Below are 17,395 nucleotides of genomic sequence, written 5' to 3'. Positions count from 1 at the left end.
AGTATATCGCAGTCCACCTGTGGGCACTTCCAACAGGTTGATTGATGTAGTAAACCTGCTGACTTGAGTTTTTGTGGTGACCAGTACCAGTTATGAAGAATTTTGAAAAGAGTAAATTTCATTCTGGCCTCTCTGATACCCTTATCCATGTTCATAATAATATCCTCCCATTCCTCATCGGAATAAGCTAAAGTAATTAACCCTTGCCATTTGACATGGAGCTGTGCAAGTAATGGGTATGAGTGTAATTTATGCACTATTCGATTATAAAATCCAGAGACTGCGCCTTTGAATTTCCCCCAAATTTGTAAGTATTGTAATACTGGGGAATCCTCAACTATCCAAGGAAATGGTCCTAGTCTCCGAGATAGGGCTTGTTTTAGTTGTAAGAAATTCCCCTCTTGGGAGGCAGGGAGTTGAAATTGTATCTTAAGCATTTCAAAAGTTTTAAGCTCGCCTTCTAAAGTGAGTAAGTGGAAAGACAACGTTTTTGTCTGTTGTTCGCTACTTGGGTGGGAAGTCTATCTGGTCCCTATGTAGAATATTCCTTTCCATTATGAGGTATTCTCTTGCTAGTGATGATTCAAGCATGGTCAGATATTTCCCTGTATTTGTTTGGAGTAAGAGCAAGCACATCTCTAAAGGCAGAAGGAATGGGCCAGGCCACGTGTTTGGAAAGCTCCAAGTTTATACTATGGTGTTGAAACGATGATTCAGTTTGTCTTTTGCGGTCATTTTGAAAACATGCGTCTAGTTAGTAATTTGTATTTAGTGGCGCCGTGGAGAATACTCTTTACATCAATAAAAGATAGATTCATATTAGAGTCTGATTTAAAATTGTATTAATTCCTTGACTGCACAGGTGTCTGCGTGCTCCTATGCCTCGTATATTTGTCCAAACACTTGAGGGACCTTATCCTTAACCGCTGTGGCACGTGCACATCACATTTATGAATACATCATTAGAGTGTACAGCAGCCCTTTTATGCCTTTTTAATACATAGAAGCCTGCAATTACTTTATAAAAGCCAGTCTCTAATTTCCTTATTGCAGTCGAGTTGTGATGTGTCTAGAGGCCTGTAATAAATAAATGATGGACCTGATCAACTGTAATAACTTTTTCAGTGGAGTTCTGACATCATAATTAGGGCTCCCTGTTTTCCGTTTTTACTGATTTTTACAGATAAATACAGACAGAAAACTATGTATATTCCTGTGTGTATTCATTTTTAAATACAGAAAAATATGGAAAATAGGCCTGCTTGGGTGATTTTTTTTTTTCTACTGTCAATTATGAGTGCCAGGTCAGTAGTGTACCGATTGAGAAGTAGGGGAGATTAAAAAAAAAAGACAATAGATTTCTTAATTAAGCTTAACTAAGGGCAGTTCTACAGTTATTTATGCTATTCTACAATGCAAGTGTTTTCAGACCACGCTATTGCACTGTATACCGATGAAACCATTAGGACATTGAAATGCGAGTATACATTTACAATTTAAATAAATGTGGAAAAATACTTATTGCTGCTTCATTTATACAGTGAACACAAAATAAAAATGGATGAATATAGAACAAATTAGCAAAAAATAAATGTGGATAAATACAGACGGAAATGTTGAAAAAATAAATACAATAAAACCGGGAGACCTAATCATAACGTATCCTGCCAGCAGCCAAGGTGAAAAGCAGTTAACAGCTTCATTTAAGTAACTAAAAGGAGAAATGGCTTTTCGTTCCTCTGATTTTCTTTTTCTAAAATAAAGAGTGATCAGCAAAAATTAGATTTTTGTGGCAACATGTTTATTTTTTCCACCTAGGTAACTACAGGAACAGCATAGTATATATTGCTATACGTTCTGAGCCACAGCAGATTTTCTTAATCTTAAACTGATTCTACCTTTCTTTTTGCAACACACTTGTAACTACTTTTTATTGTATGTATTTTGCACTACAGAGTATACTTTTGTTCTTCATGGGTGTAAACATAATAGCTCTTTCAGATGCCAGAGCCAGTAACAAGGGTGAAGGGCGGGTCATGGAGTATGATTACAGCTGCAGTTTAAACAGGGAAACCAGGAACTCGTGTATACTTCCTCTGCTAGGTTTTTGTGAATAGAAAAAGTGATCAGCAGAAATGAGATATTTATAGCAATATGTTTATTTTTTCACACTATAGGTTATTATAGGAAAGCTACAATCTCTGGATGTTTTATGTCACTTGAGCCACAACACTTTTTAACTTGAGTTGCCTTAAACTGATTCTAATAAATAAATAAAAATATGAACTGCTTTTGTTGCATTTAATTGCAATCTAAAGATTCTGCTTTTATTCTTCTAGTCTTCAATGAACATGAAAACGCAAGTATGGCGTAACCATGTATTTTAAAGAATAAAATATAATCTGCTGTACATTATAAGGCTATTACAAGTCACCTTGGAGATTTATGACCCCCATAAAGAATTTGTTCTTTTGGTCTCGTTCCTCTAGAGGGTGATGGAACTGTTGGTGACTTGCAATATCCTTATACTGTACGTCAGAGGGTACTTTATCTGATATATTATACGTTAATGGGGTAGTCAGTTGGGTAAGAAAGACATTGGCCATGCTGCTTCACTCATTTGTGTGGATGATATGCACACCTTGGTTTTTCCCCTGGCTTATCAAGAAAACCCCAAGAGGAAAAGACAGGGAGGGGGAGGTGGGGGGGGGGGGAGGGGGGTGAAGGGGTTATTCGTATTTTACTGTTGTAAGCTTTGTCTATATGTACAGAAATTAGGGGAAATGGTCTGTTATTGCTTTTTGACAAAACCTTAGAGCGGGCTGCCCTGAGTTGAACTGAAATAGTGCAAAGGCAGAATAGAATGTTTTGCCAATCTAAAAAGAAACCACGCCCTAGTCTTTGCACTGTCTGACGCGTGTTCTCTTTTCTTATGATCTCGTGTCCTCCCCCTTGCAGGATCTGTTCCCATTCGCTGAAACAATGTGCAGCGGCACAGAAGAGTCCAGGTCGCTCAGTGCATGCTCTGCGGGTCCTGAATGGGGATCTGGACCTGCTATCTGGCAGGGTGAGGGAGTTTGTGGTGAGCAGTGCCAAGCTATGCCAACCAGACAGCATCCACATATGTGATGGCACGCCAGAAGAGGAGCGCAGTGTGCTTGCACTGCTGCAGAAGGATGGCATGATCAAGAGACTGAGCAAATATGAGAACTGGTAAGAGCAGGCAGCGGGGTGGCAGGGCGTGGGTGGGCGTTTTTGTTACCTGGCACTTATATAGTGCACACTGAGCAGTTATTATTTATTTTATGTCTTTATGGGATTGAATTGCATTTGGTAGTCCAAGGACTACTTCCAAGGCATTTTAACAATTGCAAGGAGGTACTAGAAGGGAAGTGCTTCAAGGTTAGCTACTTGGCTGACACAAGAATTGAGACACTGAAAGATTCAGGAAATGCTCACTGTGAGACCCTCCACTGCAACACCATCAACTGCACAGGCACTGTGAGAATGTACTTTTTTTCATCCTGGACACTGTTAAAAAAAAAAAAAACTCTTCTCTCTCCTCCAGGGTACTTGAAGATCATTTTATTTTGATGTGGAACTTATTCTAGAGTCCCATGCTGTGCATCATTTCACCATCTAAACCTGGCATCCCGAAACATTCGCTATTTATTTATTTTATTTGTTTTTGAGTGTTGAACAGGCGCCACAGTAGCCTTCTTTTAGAATTTTTATCACTGTTGGGTTTTGACACATCGCTGTGAACTCTAGGTAGACGGCCACCAAAAATCAGGGGAAAGAAAAGTGGCTAGGTTTAAACCGGTTCTTCAAATTAAGAATTGGCGGCAAAGCACAGAGACGTTGAGAAAAAGTACACAGATGCTGAAAACAATCGCTGAAAAACAAAGGAAAAAGGTTCTTCAAAGCCTTTAAGAAAATGCTCCCTTTCGTTTTTGCCTGAAGTGACAACATAAACTAGCACGTCTTCCAAAAGATCAGAAACCTGAAGGCCATAAGACTGGTGAGAAATGTAATTCTAAAACCTTGAAGATGCAGGAGATACCATCTTTAAAGGCTGTAGGACTATTAGTTTAAGAAGATTTGCATGTCCCAGAAGAAGCAGATGCAGGAGGATCCATGGGGGAGCAGAAAGTGTCTGCAAGAGTCTGCATCAGTAGTATGAGAAAATCTCAGAAAAAGTAATTTCGACATCAGAAACAAAATGTGCACCTACAATTCCTTAAAGTGAAAGCCACAAGAGTTGTATTTGAAGAAAGGAAACAGCCTTAGATGCTGAAATATTTGGCAGTCGAACAACCTCAAAGACCAAGGAGCCGACTGGGCCGAAGACGAGACCTCAGTGCAGATAAACCTTGGCGCTTGGCTTCAAGAGACTGAAAGAAAGGACAAGGACATCCCAAGGGAGAAAGATATACCAGAAGAAGAGGGGATCAATCGTCAACATCGAGGCGGCTTTGAGAAGAGAAATGAATGCCTGAAGTCGAAATGGCAGCGCTGCTACTGGAGAAGGCTATTGATCACAGATTATGTGCTTCAAAAATCCCCCACGCCAGGCACAGAGACAGTGGAAGAACTCCTAAAAGCAACCCCAAAACCTCTATGGGAGCTCTAGGATGGTGAGCATTCAATTGGTGAGGAAGAAAAATGTCCCCTTAAATGAGGACACACGCTGGGATGAAAAATTAATGGCAGGATGTAACAGCATATTCACCACAGGGGGTAGTAGATTCCTACCCATGAAGGCCGCCCCCCCAGTGTTGATGGAACAATTTTCAGAGTGGGGGTGCTGTCATCAATGTAATATCACTGAAGGGATTTTAATGCGTCACAGAAAGATCAAGTGTAGCAAATGAGCCACGCCCATTCAGCAGCAGGTAAGGATGTGATTTGCAGCCTTGGGTGCATTTTGGAGCACACTGTCGCAAATCCATGATTAAAGCATGGGAGGTAGGACAATGCCATTTGGAGGCAGCATATATTCCATTGAAATGGCCACTAACTTTGCACAGATATACTGATAAAACTATACAGAGCACACATGATCGATAACGTGTCGGTTTTCAGCGAGTATTTATCATTTGTGCATCACTGAGTAACATGTCTTGATTTGTTTCGATCATATGAAAACCCTTTGTTTCCATAACACTTCAGAATTACAAAAAACCGTGCTTCATTTGTGCTCTTGTAACTGGTGATATATTCTGAAATATTGTACAGTTCATTGACCGGTATTTAAATTGTGTTGTGTGTTAGATAAAAATAGGCACCCAGCCTTTCCTTTCTCATTCACTGTATTCCAGGTAAGTCTATCACATAGATCATAGATCACTTTACAAAATCCTACAAAGTTGCAGTCAGAGAAAGAAACGTAAACACCAATCTCCATATCGCTGAATTCCAGTTTGGTTTTACTGGAGTTGTTGCAGCGCTCCTTGCATCCTTACTTCCAGCACCCAGCCATCACCCCCCGATGAGCGCTGCCTGTACCCTACTCTTAGGAAGAGAAACCCGGCCCGTAAGGAGTACAGCTAGCGGAAGAACAGACCGTTAGGTTTCCTACAAGAATCGCTACACCCAAAACGGAGATGAAACCAGCCAATTCCTTCAAAGCATAATTCACGATGGTAAGGAAGCCATCAGTGAACCAGCCTCACTAAAGGTGGTAACTTTGAGAGGGGAAGGAATATATGGCCTTACCTCAAGACCTGTGGATACATTAGAACCAATATATCTGTGGATTTCTTAATGGAGACAACAGCCCATAAGAGAGCCACCACCAGACAAACACAGCAGAAGGCTGTATGTAGTTAGGAGAACACAGACAGGGCAGCACAACTAAACAGAGAACAGTGAGCTCCACTAATCAGCTCAGCAGATGCTTTCATCAACAATGGAGAGTGAGACCTCATGCTGTATCCACCAGAAAACTATAAAAATAGGTTAAAATGTGCCACTCAAGAGGGAAAGACCCGATCAAATACATTCGCGAAATCATCCGCAGACATTGCCAATAGATAATTGTGTATTGGAACAGTAGTGACAAAACACACAGTACTCATGATTCCAACCTTCAAACCAAAGGTATAGGCCTAATTGGTCAATAGACCACATACAGGAGACTACCTGTTTGGTGGAGCAGTAGATGACTTGCTGGAGCAAACGAAGGTCACTGACTAAGCAAGAACGATGGGAGCCGCTCGATACAAGGCGTCCTTCAGAAGGGCTGCACAGTGCAATAGACAGGGACGTCTCTGTTTTTCAACCTTAACAGTTCCAGATATGCCAAGGGTCAGGAGAACAACTGGAAAACGCATGCACTCTCATGAAGAGCTCTAGGCCAAAGAAAAAACTGTTCCCTAAAAGTGAAGAGTGGAAAGACGCAAGTAAATTGGCAATGCTCCAGGGGTTGGACAGACACAAAATGGACTAGGCAAGCCAGCGAATACAAAGTAGACAAATAAGAGTGACAGTAAAGCCAAACAATTTTAAACAGTGGGTCGGTTTCAAGCCTCTCTGTTCTTGGGAAGCATACAATCTGTCTTTAGCAGCAAACAGCTGTATGTTCTGGTAGGCCGACCTGGAAATTGCTGTCGTCTAAAGGTGATGTTCATATGTTGGTGAAAAACAAATCAATTAAAATTACCTATCACAGAAATGAATGAAAAAAGAATGAAATAAAAGTAGAAATATAAACAATATGTCACCATCCCTTGCGCTGAAGTGGAATGCTTTTTGGGTGGATGATCATACGTAAAAATGACATTGACTGCAGTGAAGAAAGCCAATAACAGGAGTAAGCTGATAGCCACCCTACGCTCCATGTTGTGGTGGATAGAACCAAAATGCAAATACTAATTGAACAGACCAGTGGATGAAGAGGATTGACCAAAGCCCCTGTGTAAAAATTGACTTTTGGTTCTGGCTCAAACGTACAAAAACGCACAAATCTGCTAGCTGTGGTATACAATGCCCACAAAGAACGCTATATCTCAGGTTGTCCGCTATACACAAAACATCCATTTTGTAATGTGCACTAGTAAAAAGGTAATCCGGCTAGAAAAAACATGGCATCTACTCCTGTGCACCAATTCCCCTTCTGTTCTGGGCACAGTGAAAAGGCCTCCTGCCCGGGTCACTGTGATGAGGCCCCTTTCTCTCCCCTGTGTGAATATATCCTACTGCTGAGCACTGTGAGAAAGAATTCCAGGCACTTTAAAAGGCATCCCTCATCTTCCTTAGCATTGTATGAGCCACTCCAGGGCTCCATGGCCCTTTTGAGATGATCTTATTCTCTTTTAGGCACTATGAAGATCACTCATCTCTCCATGGGCCCTATGAGAAGGTCCGCGTCCTTCAGGATACTGTGGGAATGCGTACTCTTCATACCTGGGCACTGTGAAAAGTTCCCTTTCTCCCAGATACCATGAAAAGGCTCCTTTTTATTCTCACGGGCACCGCGAGAAGGCCCACTTAATATCCTGGAAATTCACCAGTTACCGTTTACTGAGCTAACTCTAAATTGCGCCCTGCTTATGACCTCACATATTACGTCGCTGATGATTTGTCAAATTACATCACTGGTGACAGCAGGGATAAGACCATAGTCACAAAGTTAATATACATTAGGGACCTGTTAAGCAACTGAGAAGATCAGGAGGCTGAGTAGACACACGGATATTGGATGCTCTATTTATGCAGATATCTCTTATTACCGACATTTAGCCCTTTAAAAATACATCGTGGATTAAATTACTATGGCGCAGACCTCTTCTCACATTTTTAACTCTCAGGTTCCATGCCTGCATTAACAGTTCAATGCTGATTTACTTCAGACTGCTCTTAATGAAAGGCTGTAAATCCAGCAGCTCATAGTTCAACAGAATGGTGTTCAGGCGTACCTCTTTTGCCTTGAATGCAAATTGCTAGCACTCTAGTTGTTCATTAGACCCCTGTAGTGATGCTGCAGTTGATTACTTGGGAGTTCACCAGTGGCGGTTTCTAAACCAGGGCGTCGGGGCTCCGCCCCTTTACTTTAATCCCCCAGGGTCGGCCATTGTCAAAGTTAAAATACACACTTTATTTATTTATGCATTTTTATAAAGCGCGGACTTTACCCGAAGGTGTCAGAGCGCTGTACAATAGAACCAGTTACGTAACATGAGAGAAATGTTACAAAATAGAACGTACAAAACTAGCAGGACAGAGAATCAAACACAGCAGGCAAGAGGAACACAATATCAAACACCGCAAGCAAGGAATGTTCAAAAAAGAAATAAAAATAACAAATTTACAATGACTAACTTTACATCCGTTTTTTGGGGGGGGGGTTTTAACGAAAAAATTGTACAAACGCAAATTTCTTGAGTCCGATTCGGATGAGACTTTTGTTGCTGCGATTAGATTCTGGCACTGTGTTGTCACTGTCAAGTTACACCGATGCATTCCCTTAATCTGCTGTCTGTGGGTGGGCCCAGAGTCTATAGTTTTTGCCGGGCTGAGGAGCTCACAGCCCTGAGGCTTGTGAGGTCATCAGCTCGGCAAAGAAAGTGCCTAAAGGACCAGTCTGCACCCCCTGATAACTTGGGGGTAAAAATAGCCCCGACGTTTTAGACTAAAGCCCTGTAACACTGGGGCTACACGTCCGTCAAGGAGTGGAGAGGATGGTCACCCCACCCTTTTCCAACTCGTCATTGGGGGTGGGTCTCACCCTGTGATGAGTTGGGAAAGGGTGGGGTAGAGGCTGCAGGGAGGCGGGTTGCTCAAAAATCGAGTCTGCGCAGTTTGTCATCACTCACCGCGCAGACTCGAGTTGTATGCTTCCCGTGCGGCTGTGAACAGCAGGATTATGCAGACCAGGCCCGGCTCCAGGAATTTTTATTTGGGTGGGACAAGGGTGTATTCGGGTTTGCCACTGCGGGCCTGATTTGTCTCTTATATGTCTAGCCAGGCCTGCTTACAAGCCCTCCTTTATCTCTTCTTAGTCTTACAAGGCCTAGTAAAACGTACTCTTTTCCAAATCTTTCTCAATGTTATCACTCTCAAAAACAGTTTTTTTTCCCATTTAATGTCCCTTTGATGGGAAGAGGAGGTTTCTGAGGTGGAAGTATCAGGCAAGTGACACTTCTCGGGCCCCCTCTGTGCGATCCTTCAGGGAGAAACCCTCTTCATTACTACCTCCACCTGACCCCAGACTCTGCAGCGCACTCCCTTGCAGGCTCCCTCTGTGCGAGCCTTCAGGGAGAATCCCTCTTTATTACTACCTCCACCTGACCCCTGACTCTGCAGCACACTCCCTTACAGGCTCCCTCTGTGCGAGCCTTCAGTGAGAATCCCTCTTCATTACTACCTCCACCTGACCCCAGACTCTGCAACGCACTCCCTTACAGGCTCCCTCTGTGCGAGCCTTCATGGAGGATCCCTCTTCATTGCTACCTCCACCTGACCCCAGACTCCGCAACACACTCCCTTTCAGGCTTGATTATCCACTACTCCTCTCCAGTGCACCTTATCTCACAGCTGACCTTGGGCCCCAGCCCCATATCAGCCACCATCCGGTTCCAATTTCATTCTTCCTGGGAAAAAACACTAGTAAAATCACCTTCAAACTTAAAACTTTGAATATAGCAGTAAATGTAATTAACATGTACTTTAAAGTATGTTCCACAATAGCCCTAATGACCCGACTGTTAATTAATTAACCAAAAACAGAAAGGCCATGTCAGGGCCGGCTTTAGTGCTGATGCGAAACAAATTTTTGGAGCCGCACAAATAACCTCTTTCTCGGTAGATACCTTTACTACCACCTTCCAACAGTGCCCCTCATCCCTCCATGGCCCCCCCTATTGACCTCCTCCTCGGATTCCCTAACTGCGACCCTCCAACAGTGCCCCTCATCTCTCTGTAGCCCCTCCCCCTCATGACCTCCTCCTCAGACTCCCTCACTACCACCCTCTACCGGTGCCTCTCATCTCTCCATAGCCCCTCCCCCACCCTCCCCATGACCTCCTCCTCGGAGTCCCTCACTGCCATCCTCCACTAGTGCCCCTCATCTCTCCATAGCTCCTCCCCCACCCCATGAACTCCTCCTCGGATTCCCTCACTACCACCCTCCACCAGTGCCCCTCATCTCTCCGTTGCCCCTTTCTCATATGCATTTCATTTGTTGTATAGCGCTACTCATATCAGTGTAGGGTGTCACAGTACTTTACATCACGCACACGTTCTACAGAGAAAATAAGTAATTCTACTGGGACTGTCACATAAGGCAATGAGGATTACAAGTGTAGGAATCGCGTCATCCATGCTGGTGGGCAATACATTTTACGAAGATTTGGTCTGGAGAAGAACAAACTCAGGATTTAAAGAGTCCTCCAGTGGTTGGGGGTTGACCTTACTGATAAAAATGTATAACTGCCCAAACTCTTTTTAGAAGCATTAGAATAATGAAAGACGGTGGACGTTCTAACTATATCACAACACAAAAAAGCCAAAGTTTGTATGCAGCTCTATGTTAGGATTGCAACTTCTGAACTGCGAGTAACACAGGGATCTCTGTGACAAAGGCACTAACCCACTGAGCTATCCACATAAAATTCAGTTTATCTGCATTTAAAAACTACAAACAGACAAATGATTGCTCTCCAGCAGGATCATAAATCACCATTTATCTAAACATTTTTTATTGTTGTACATGGGTGGCAGATTCACTGTGAAGGCCAAGGCTCATGTTTGGTGGGCCAGGCTCATGTTTGGGTGCCCACCCTCTAGAATCGGGCCTAATGCAGACACCATGTTTTGAGCTCCAGCTTCAGTGTCTCTATGTTACTGGGCCTGCACTGGTGGCCAGGAGCTGAGGAGCAGAAAAGGTGGTGCGCACTGCAGGTTCGTGTCAGCCTCGCCTAGAAGCTTGAGCTTCCCCGACAATTGAAGGCCCCGATGGTTCCCTAGTGCACCCCCAACTTTGCTCGTGGGCCATGGCACAAAGAGGGGTAAGCTTAAAAAAAAAAAAAAAAAAAAAAGCTTAGCGAGTATTTTCTTCATTTTCTTCAAGTTGTTCTTTTTGGGTTAATGTCAACTTGAATTAATCCAGTTTTCCGTTTTGTGCTACGAACAATAAAAATACCCAATCTCTCATCCAGGTCTATCTAAACAGGGCCTCAAATCTTTGGAAAAAAGGTGTTACGGTTACAATAATTAATCGTACTCTTTTTGTTGACACTGGGTGGATGAAAGGTTGAGTCAGCCATGCTGCATTTGAAGAATCTCACAGGCCTGCCGTAAGAGCATTAACCTACTGAGCTAGCACACCACCTCTCTAGGTCACGGAAAAACACTGCGCCCTTTCAGAGGCAATGGCCTTTCAAGAAACAACCCTGTTTGCACATTGAGCAGAGCACGCCAGCACCTGTCAGAAAACACCCCAAATTAATTCACCACCCTGCACCTCTGAAAACGAGTGAAGAGGAAAAGTCATGAAGGATTATGTAAAGCAAAGTTGGAATAGGGGCAAAGGATCTTAACTCACTCTATGTGGAGCGCTTTATACTACACAACTGGGAACGTATTGGTCCAAGCACTGGTGCGCTAGATTCACTGTAATTCAGTACAGCAATAGCACAAATCATGTTGCTCTGAATGCCGGGCCCCGGGGAAAGCAGAGTCGCAGACTAGTCTTCCCCCGGGGTCATTCGCGCGAGGGTAGGACCAGGTAGGGTCAAGGGGTGGAGTTAGGGGGTGGGTATATGAGCGCAGGGGAGGAAGGCGACTTCCTCTTCCTGCGCTCTGCACCATCGGGAGGGTTTAGAAAAGGGGAGTGTGTGTAGAGTAGTGTAGGGCTAGGCCTGGGAAGAGTTTTTCGTGGTGTCAGCGGTTTCTGGGTGCGGTGGACATCGCGGTTATGGAGCGTGACGGAGGCAACGGTGCGGCGACCTCTGAGGAGGTGAGGCGGGCGTTGTTGGTTCTGGGGCGGGCCGGGAGGGAGGATCTTCTGCGGCCCGGGGTGCTGGGAGAGGCGTGGGTGGGCTATGAGAGGGTTCCGCGGGCAGCCTCGGCGGGGGTGGCGGCGGCGGTACTGGCGTGTCAGGAGGAGCCGCCGCTGCCGCCACCTCTGTGTCTCTCGGGTCTGCGGGGGAGGGGGCGGGGTGCGGGCCGAGCTAGCCAGGCGCACGGAGGACGGCGCAGGAGCCTGCCTCCGCGTCTTCGTTTCCCTCAATTGTCGTTCCGGGCCCACGAGGCGGACGGGGGCGTGGCGTCGACGTTTGCCGCGGAGGTGCGGCCCCCGGTGATTGCGGCTGCGGCCGGGCGGGCCGGCGATGTGGAGGGTGGGGCGGGTGGGGGAGTGGGGGGGCCGGGGGACGAGCTCGTGGCGGCTGGGGGGGGCGAGGTGGCGGAGGTTGTGGTGGGGGTGGGGGCTGGGGGGCTGGGGCCCGCGGGCGAGGCGGTGGACGTTCTGGCTGGTGTAGAGGGAGTGGGGGGGGCTTTGGAAGCTGAGGGGCCCCTGGATTTGTTTCGGGGGGGTCTCGGGCCTCGACCCCTGGTGTGTCGGCTGGCGGCGCGGGGCGGCCGGGAGGGGGGGTCCCCGAGGTTCCGCCCGGAGGGGTCGTGCCACCGGTGGGGCTTGGTCAGCCTGCTTCGGGGATTTTGGAGGGGGGGTCTTTGGGTACCCGCCCCCCCCCACGGCTTCCGGGTTGGTGCGCGTGGACTTGGGAGGACAGGCTGCGGGAACAGCGCCTTTGGGCGCAAGCTGAGGAGGCACGGCGGGCAGAGCAGGAGAGGTGGGTGGGGGCGGTGTGGGAGGCCGAGGCGGAGGGGCCCCCGTCGCCCACGTCGGAGGAGGAGCGGTGGGCGGAGCAGGAGGAGCGGGGGAGGGCGGAGAGGGCGAGGGGGCGGGTGGGGGGGGCTGTCAGGGGTCCGCGGACGCAGGCAGGGACGGCCAGGACGGCTTTGAGGCCCGATGGTGCCGGGGCCCGCCCAGGTTTGAGCGACCTGGGGGGCGGGGGGGATCCAAGCCGGCGGCTGTCGGCAGAGTTAAGGGGAGTACGGTGGGGCGCAAGACGGCCCCTTACCGCCGTCAAGAAGCAGTAGGGCGGTCCGCGGCGGCCATCCCTCCAGCGCGGGAACGGGCAGTGGCAGCGGGGGGGAAGGGGTCACGCATGTCTGGTGAACTGAATGGCAAGGGTGTGAAGAGAGCGGCGAGAGAGGTGTTGTGGGTGCCTGGCGGTGTGGAGGCAGATGTGGAGTTGGATTATGAGGCAGAAAGTGATGAGCTGGAGGACGGGAAGTGCGGGATGACTGTGACGAGACGGGCGCTGGCAAGGACAACAGAGAGGTTGGTGTGTTACAGGTCCCCCGGAGATCGGCGGACAAGGAGACGGTAGAGACGCGGCGGGCGACCCCCTCCGGAGGACGGCTCAGCGAGCGACAGCCGACTTTGACAGGTGAGCGGGTTTGGTGGTCGGTGTGGGACGGGGGTCCCAATGGGGGAAGAAAGAAGGCTTGTAGGTCGGTTGGGGTGGGAGACGGCTCTGTGCGGGAGGTGGTGGAGGCTCCCAAGGGTGGGCTCCCGAGTGAGGACAAAGCGGTTGGGGGCAAGGCGGTGGCGTCGGCGGGGGTGCAGACAGAGAAGGATGGGGGTAAGGAGGAGGCGTCGGGGAGTAAGCTCCCCAAAAAACTGCCCTACATGGGCCTGGCTATGCCGTTGGGGTCGCACTTGTCCGACAAAATAAAGGGGAAGATCTGGAAGCATGAGTACGTGGACGTATTTAAATTATTGCATAGGGAGGTGCAGGCCAAAGAGGGCTCCAAGGAGGAAGAGTGGGAGCTGACTAGGCGGCCGCGGGTGCCGGTGAATATGGAGAATTGGACCTCTGCCTTTCTCATTTACGCGAGTATCTATTGCGAGAAACATCCCGATAGGGCAATCGCATTGCTGAAATACATGGATATCATCAGGAAGGCTCAGATGCAGTTTGGGGGTTTCGCGTGGTTGAGTTACGATGAGGAGTTCAGGGCGCGGGTCAGTGCGAACCCCGAGAAGCACTGGGGTGAGGTGGACCAGGAATTGTGGATGCAATGGATGGCGTCTACGCATTCATCCGCATCAACTCACACGGCGAGTGGTTTGCCGGTCTCGTATCGGTCTTTTCAGTCGCGTCCCGCCCATACTGGGGCGGGGGGGACCACAGCACCCACAGGTGGGGCCGGACAGTCTAGCAAGCCCGGCACTTACAATACCGGGGCCTGTTGGAGTTACAATAGGGGGTATTGTTCCAGGTACCCGTGCAAGTTCAAGCACGAGTGCTCTAAGTGCGGGGGGAAGCACCCCCTTACGCAATGCCTTACACTCACCACTCCTTCCGAACAATGGCGGAATGCCAAGGGGAAGGGGCAGCCTGGACAGAAGGGCCCCTACACCGGTTAGGGTGGAGGAGATGGCCCCATGGCTCTCCCTCTACCCGGACAGGGAGGCCGCCTTAAAGATTCAGTGGGGCTTTACGGATGGTTTTCGGGTCGGGTATCAAGGTCCCAGATCACGGAGATGGGCCGACAACCTCAAGTCAGCGAAGGAATTGCCGGGGGTGGTGGCGGCTAAACTCTTGAAGGAGGTGGAGGAAGGGAGGATTGCGGGCCCCTTTTATGACTGGCCGATGGAGGATTTGATCGTTTCTCCACTGGGGGTGGTGCCCAAAAAGGAGGAGGGTGAGTTTCGGATGATTCATCACCTATCGTGGCCAGAGGGGCAGTCAGTGAACGACTTCATCGCGGAGGAGGATTCCCGGGTGCTGTATGCGTCGGTGGACGATGCGATCCGCCTTGTGCGGGTGTGTGGGCCGGGGGCGGAATTGGCGAAATGTGACGTGAAGTCGGCTTTCCGCTTGCTGCCTATTCACCCGGCGGATTTTGCGCTCCTCGGGATGCAGTTCGGGGGGGCCATCTTCATGGACAAAGTCTTGCCCATGGGGTGTGCGATTTCTTGCGCCTTGTTCGAGATGTTTAGCACCTTCCTGCAGTGGGCCTTCACGCAGCGAACTGGGCACCGGGATGTCACGCACTATCTGGATGATTTCCTCTTTCTGGGGAAGGCAGGTTCGGGGGACTGTGGCAGGGCTCTGTCAGGGTTCCAGGAGTTGGCGGAGGGATTTGGGGTTCCGTTGGCGCCCGAAAAGACGAGTGGGCCGGCTTGCGTTTTGACATTCTTGGGCATTGAGCTGGATTCCATACAATGGACAGCGAGGCTCCCGGCCGCGAAGGTAGAGGAAATTCAGGAGTGCCTCCAGTGGGCGATTGGTGAGAAACGGATTGCGCTGCGGGCGGTCCAGAGGCTGCTGGGGTTCTTGAACTTTGCGTGCCGGGTAGTCAGGGCGGGGCGGACGTTCTGCCGACGGCTCGGCATGGCCATGTCGGGGGCAGTGCTTCCACACCACAGGGTCAGGATCTCCATGGGAGTGAGGGCGGATCTGCGGACGTGGTTGCTGTTCTTGATGGATTTCAATGGGGTCTCATTGGACTTTGTGGAGGAAAACACGGTTTGGCAAATCCAAATTTACTCGGATGCAGCTGGGGCGGATGGCTTTGGCATTTTCTGGGACGGGAGGTGGTGTGCAGAGACCTGGCCGGAACACTGGAGGAAGCAGGGGAGGAGCATTGCCTTTTTGGAATTCTTTCCTTTGTTGGTGGCACTGGAAGTGTGGGGTTCTGAGTTTCAAAACAGGGCGGTGTTGTTCCATGTGGACAACATGACGGTGGTCGAGTTGGTCAACCGGCAGAGGGCAAGGGACCTGAGGGTGTTGCGCTTGTTGAGGAGTTTCATGCTGAAGTGTTTGCGGCTGAATGTGACTTTTCGAGCCAAGCATGTGCCAGGGGCGAATAATGACATTGCGGATGCTTTGTCTCGTTCGCAGTGGCAGCGATTCCGGCGACTGGCACCTGGAGCGGATCTGTGCAAGACGGGGCTGCCGGATGGCATTTGGGCCCTAGGGGAGTGAGGGTGGTTGACCTAGTGGAAAATTCTGTTGCTGTTACCACCAGGCGGACCTACAGACGGGCGTGGGCAGAGTTTGTCGCCTTTATGGGTTGGAGCGGGGTTTCTGAGGCTGGGGGACAGGTGGGGGTGGAGCGTGGAGTGTTACAGTTTGTGCTGCACTGTATGGATAAGGGGTTGTCGGCGGCAACCATTTCAGGAAAGCTGGCAGGGGTGTCCTTTTATTGCTGTCTGTTTTTTGGTTTTGACCCTACGAAAGGTGTGATTGTTAGTAGGGTGTTGCGGGGTTGGGGTAGGGAGCGGGTTGGGGGCTCTGTGCCGCGGGAGGCCATAACGTTTGAGGTGTTGGTTCGGTTGGTTGCGGCGTTGCCGCTCTGTTGCTATGATGAGTTTGAGGTTCGGGTTTTTCGCTTGTGCATGGTCTGGATGTTTTTTGGGGCATTCCGGGTGTCTGAGTTGCTGGGCACGCGGGCTGGGGAGGGGCAGAGGTATGAGGACGTCAGATTGGATGCGGGGCGCCTGGGGATTTGGCTCGGTCGGTCGAAGACAGACCAGTTGGGCCGGGGTAAGTGGGTTTGGCTGAATGAGAATCAGGGAGGGGGTGTGTGCCCGGTGGCTGAGTGGCAGGCTTTTGTGAGGGTGCGGCAGCTTGGGGTAGGGGAAATATTTTGTCACATGTCTGGGGCACGAGTGACGGCTGGCCAGTTGTTGGCGGTGTTGCGCATGGCGTTGGTGCGTGTGGGTTTGGAGCCGGCGGGTTTTGGAACTCACTCCTTCCGGATTGGGGCGGCGACAGCGGCTGCTCGGCTGGGGTGGTCCTGGGATAGGATCCGACAGATTGGGAGGTGGAGGTCAAGGTGTTGTGAGCGTTACGTGCGAAAGTGACGGGGCGGGGTGCTGGGTGTGGGGGGTTGGATGGAGCGGGGTTTGGCATTCTTGGTGCGTCTCTCACCTCTGTTTCTCTCTTAGGTTGCGTGGGAGGCCCTGGGGCCAAGACGGTCACATGGATCGTGGGGCATTCTTTTGTGCACTGGGCGTCGAAATATGCGGAGCAACAGGTGTACGGCCGTAACCTGGGACTCAGAGGACAACTTCACGAAGTGCACTGGTGGGGTAAAGGGGGAATGCGATGGGGGGCACTACTGCCCTGGCTCGCGAAGATGGTCCCACAGAAGGGTTGCCCGGATCTGTTGATTATACACTTGGGGGAAAATGACTTGGTTCGGCTGTCGGGTTTGGCGCTCTTACAGCTGATGCAGAGAGACTTGGAAGTACTTAAGCACAGACTGGCGGGGGCTTGCATTGCATGGACAGAGTTTGTTCCGAGGAGGATCTGGAGGGGAGCTGTTAAGCATGGGGCAATTGAGAAAGCGCGTCGAAAATTGAACAGAGCAA

At 49.3% G+C, this 17,395-nt stretch overlaps 1 protein-coding gene across 3 annotated transcripts in view; it reads left to right on the top strand.

The window, feature by feature from the left end:
• LOC146771981 (phosphoenolpyruvate carboxykinase [GTP], mitochondrial-like) overlaps positions 1-17,395 on the top strand; it is a 216,150-nt gene that overhangs the window by 81,199 nt on the left and 117,556 nt on the right. For all 3 annotated transcript variants that reach the window (XM_085640278.1, XM_085640280.1, XM_085640279.1), the window contains exon 2: positions 2,959-3,213. In XM_085640278.1, coding sequence (XP_085496404.1) covers positions 2,959-3,213 — 255 coding nt within the window. The remainder of the gene's footprint in view (positions 1-2,958; positions 3,214-17,395) is intronic.

Source organism: Triturus cristatus, unplaced genomic scaffold (assembly GCF_964204655.1).
Source record: "Triturus cristatus unplaced genomic scaffold, aTriCri1.1 SCAFFOLD_168, whole genome shotgun sequence".
Taxonomy (NCBI): Eukaryota; Metazoa; Chordata; class Amphibia; order Caudata; family Salamandridae; genus Triturus; species Triturus cristatus.
The sequence above is the reverse complement of the archived record's forward strand: the minus strand, read 5'-3'. Positions and strand labels throughout refer to the sequence as shown.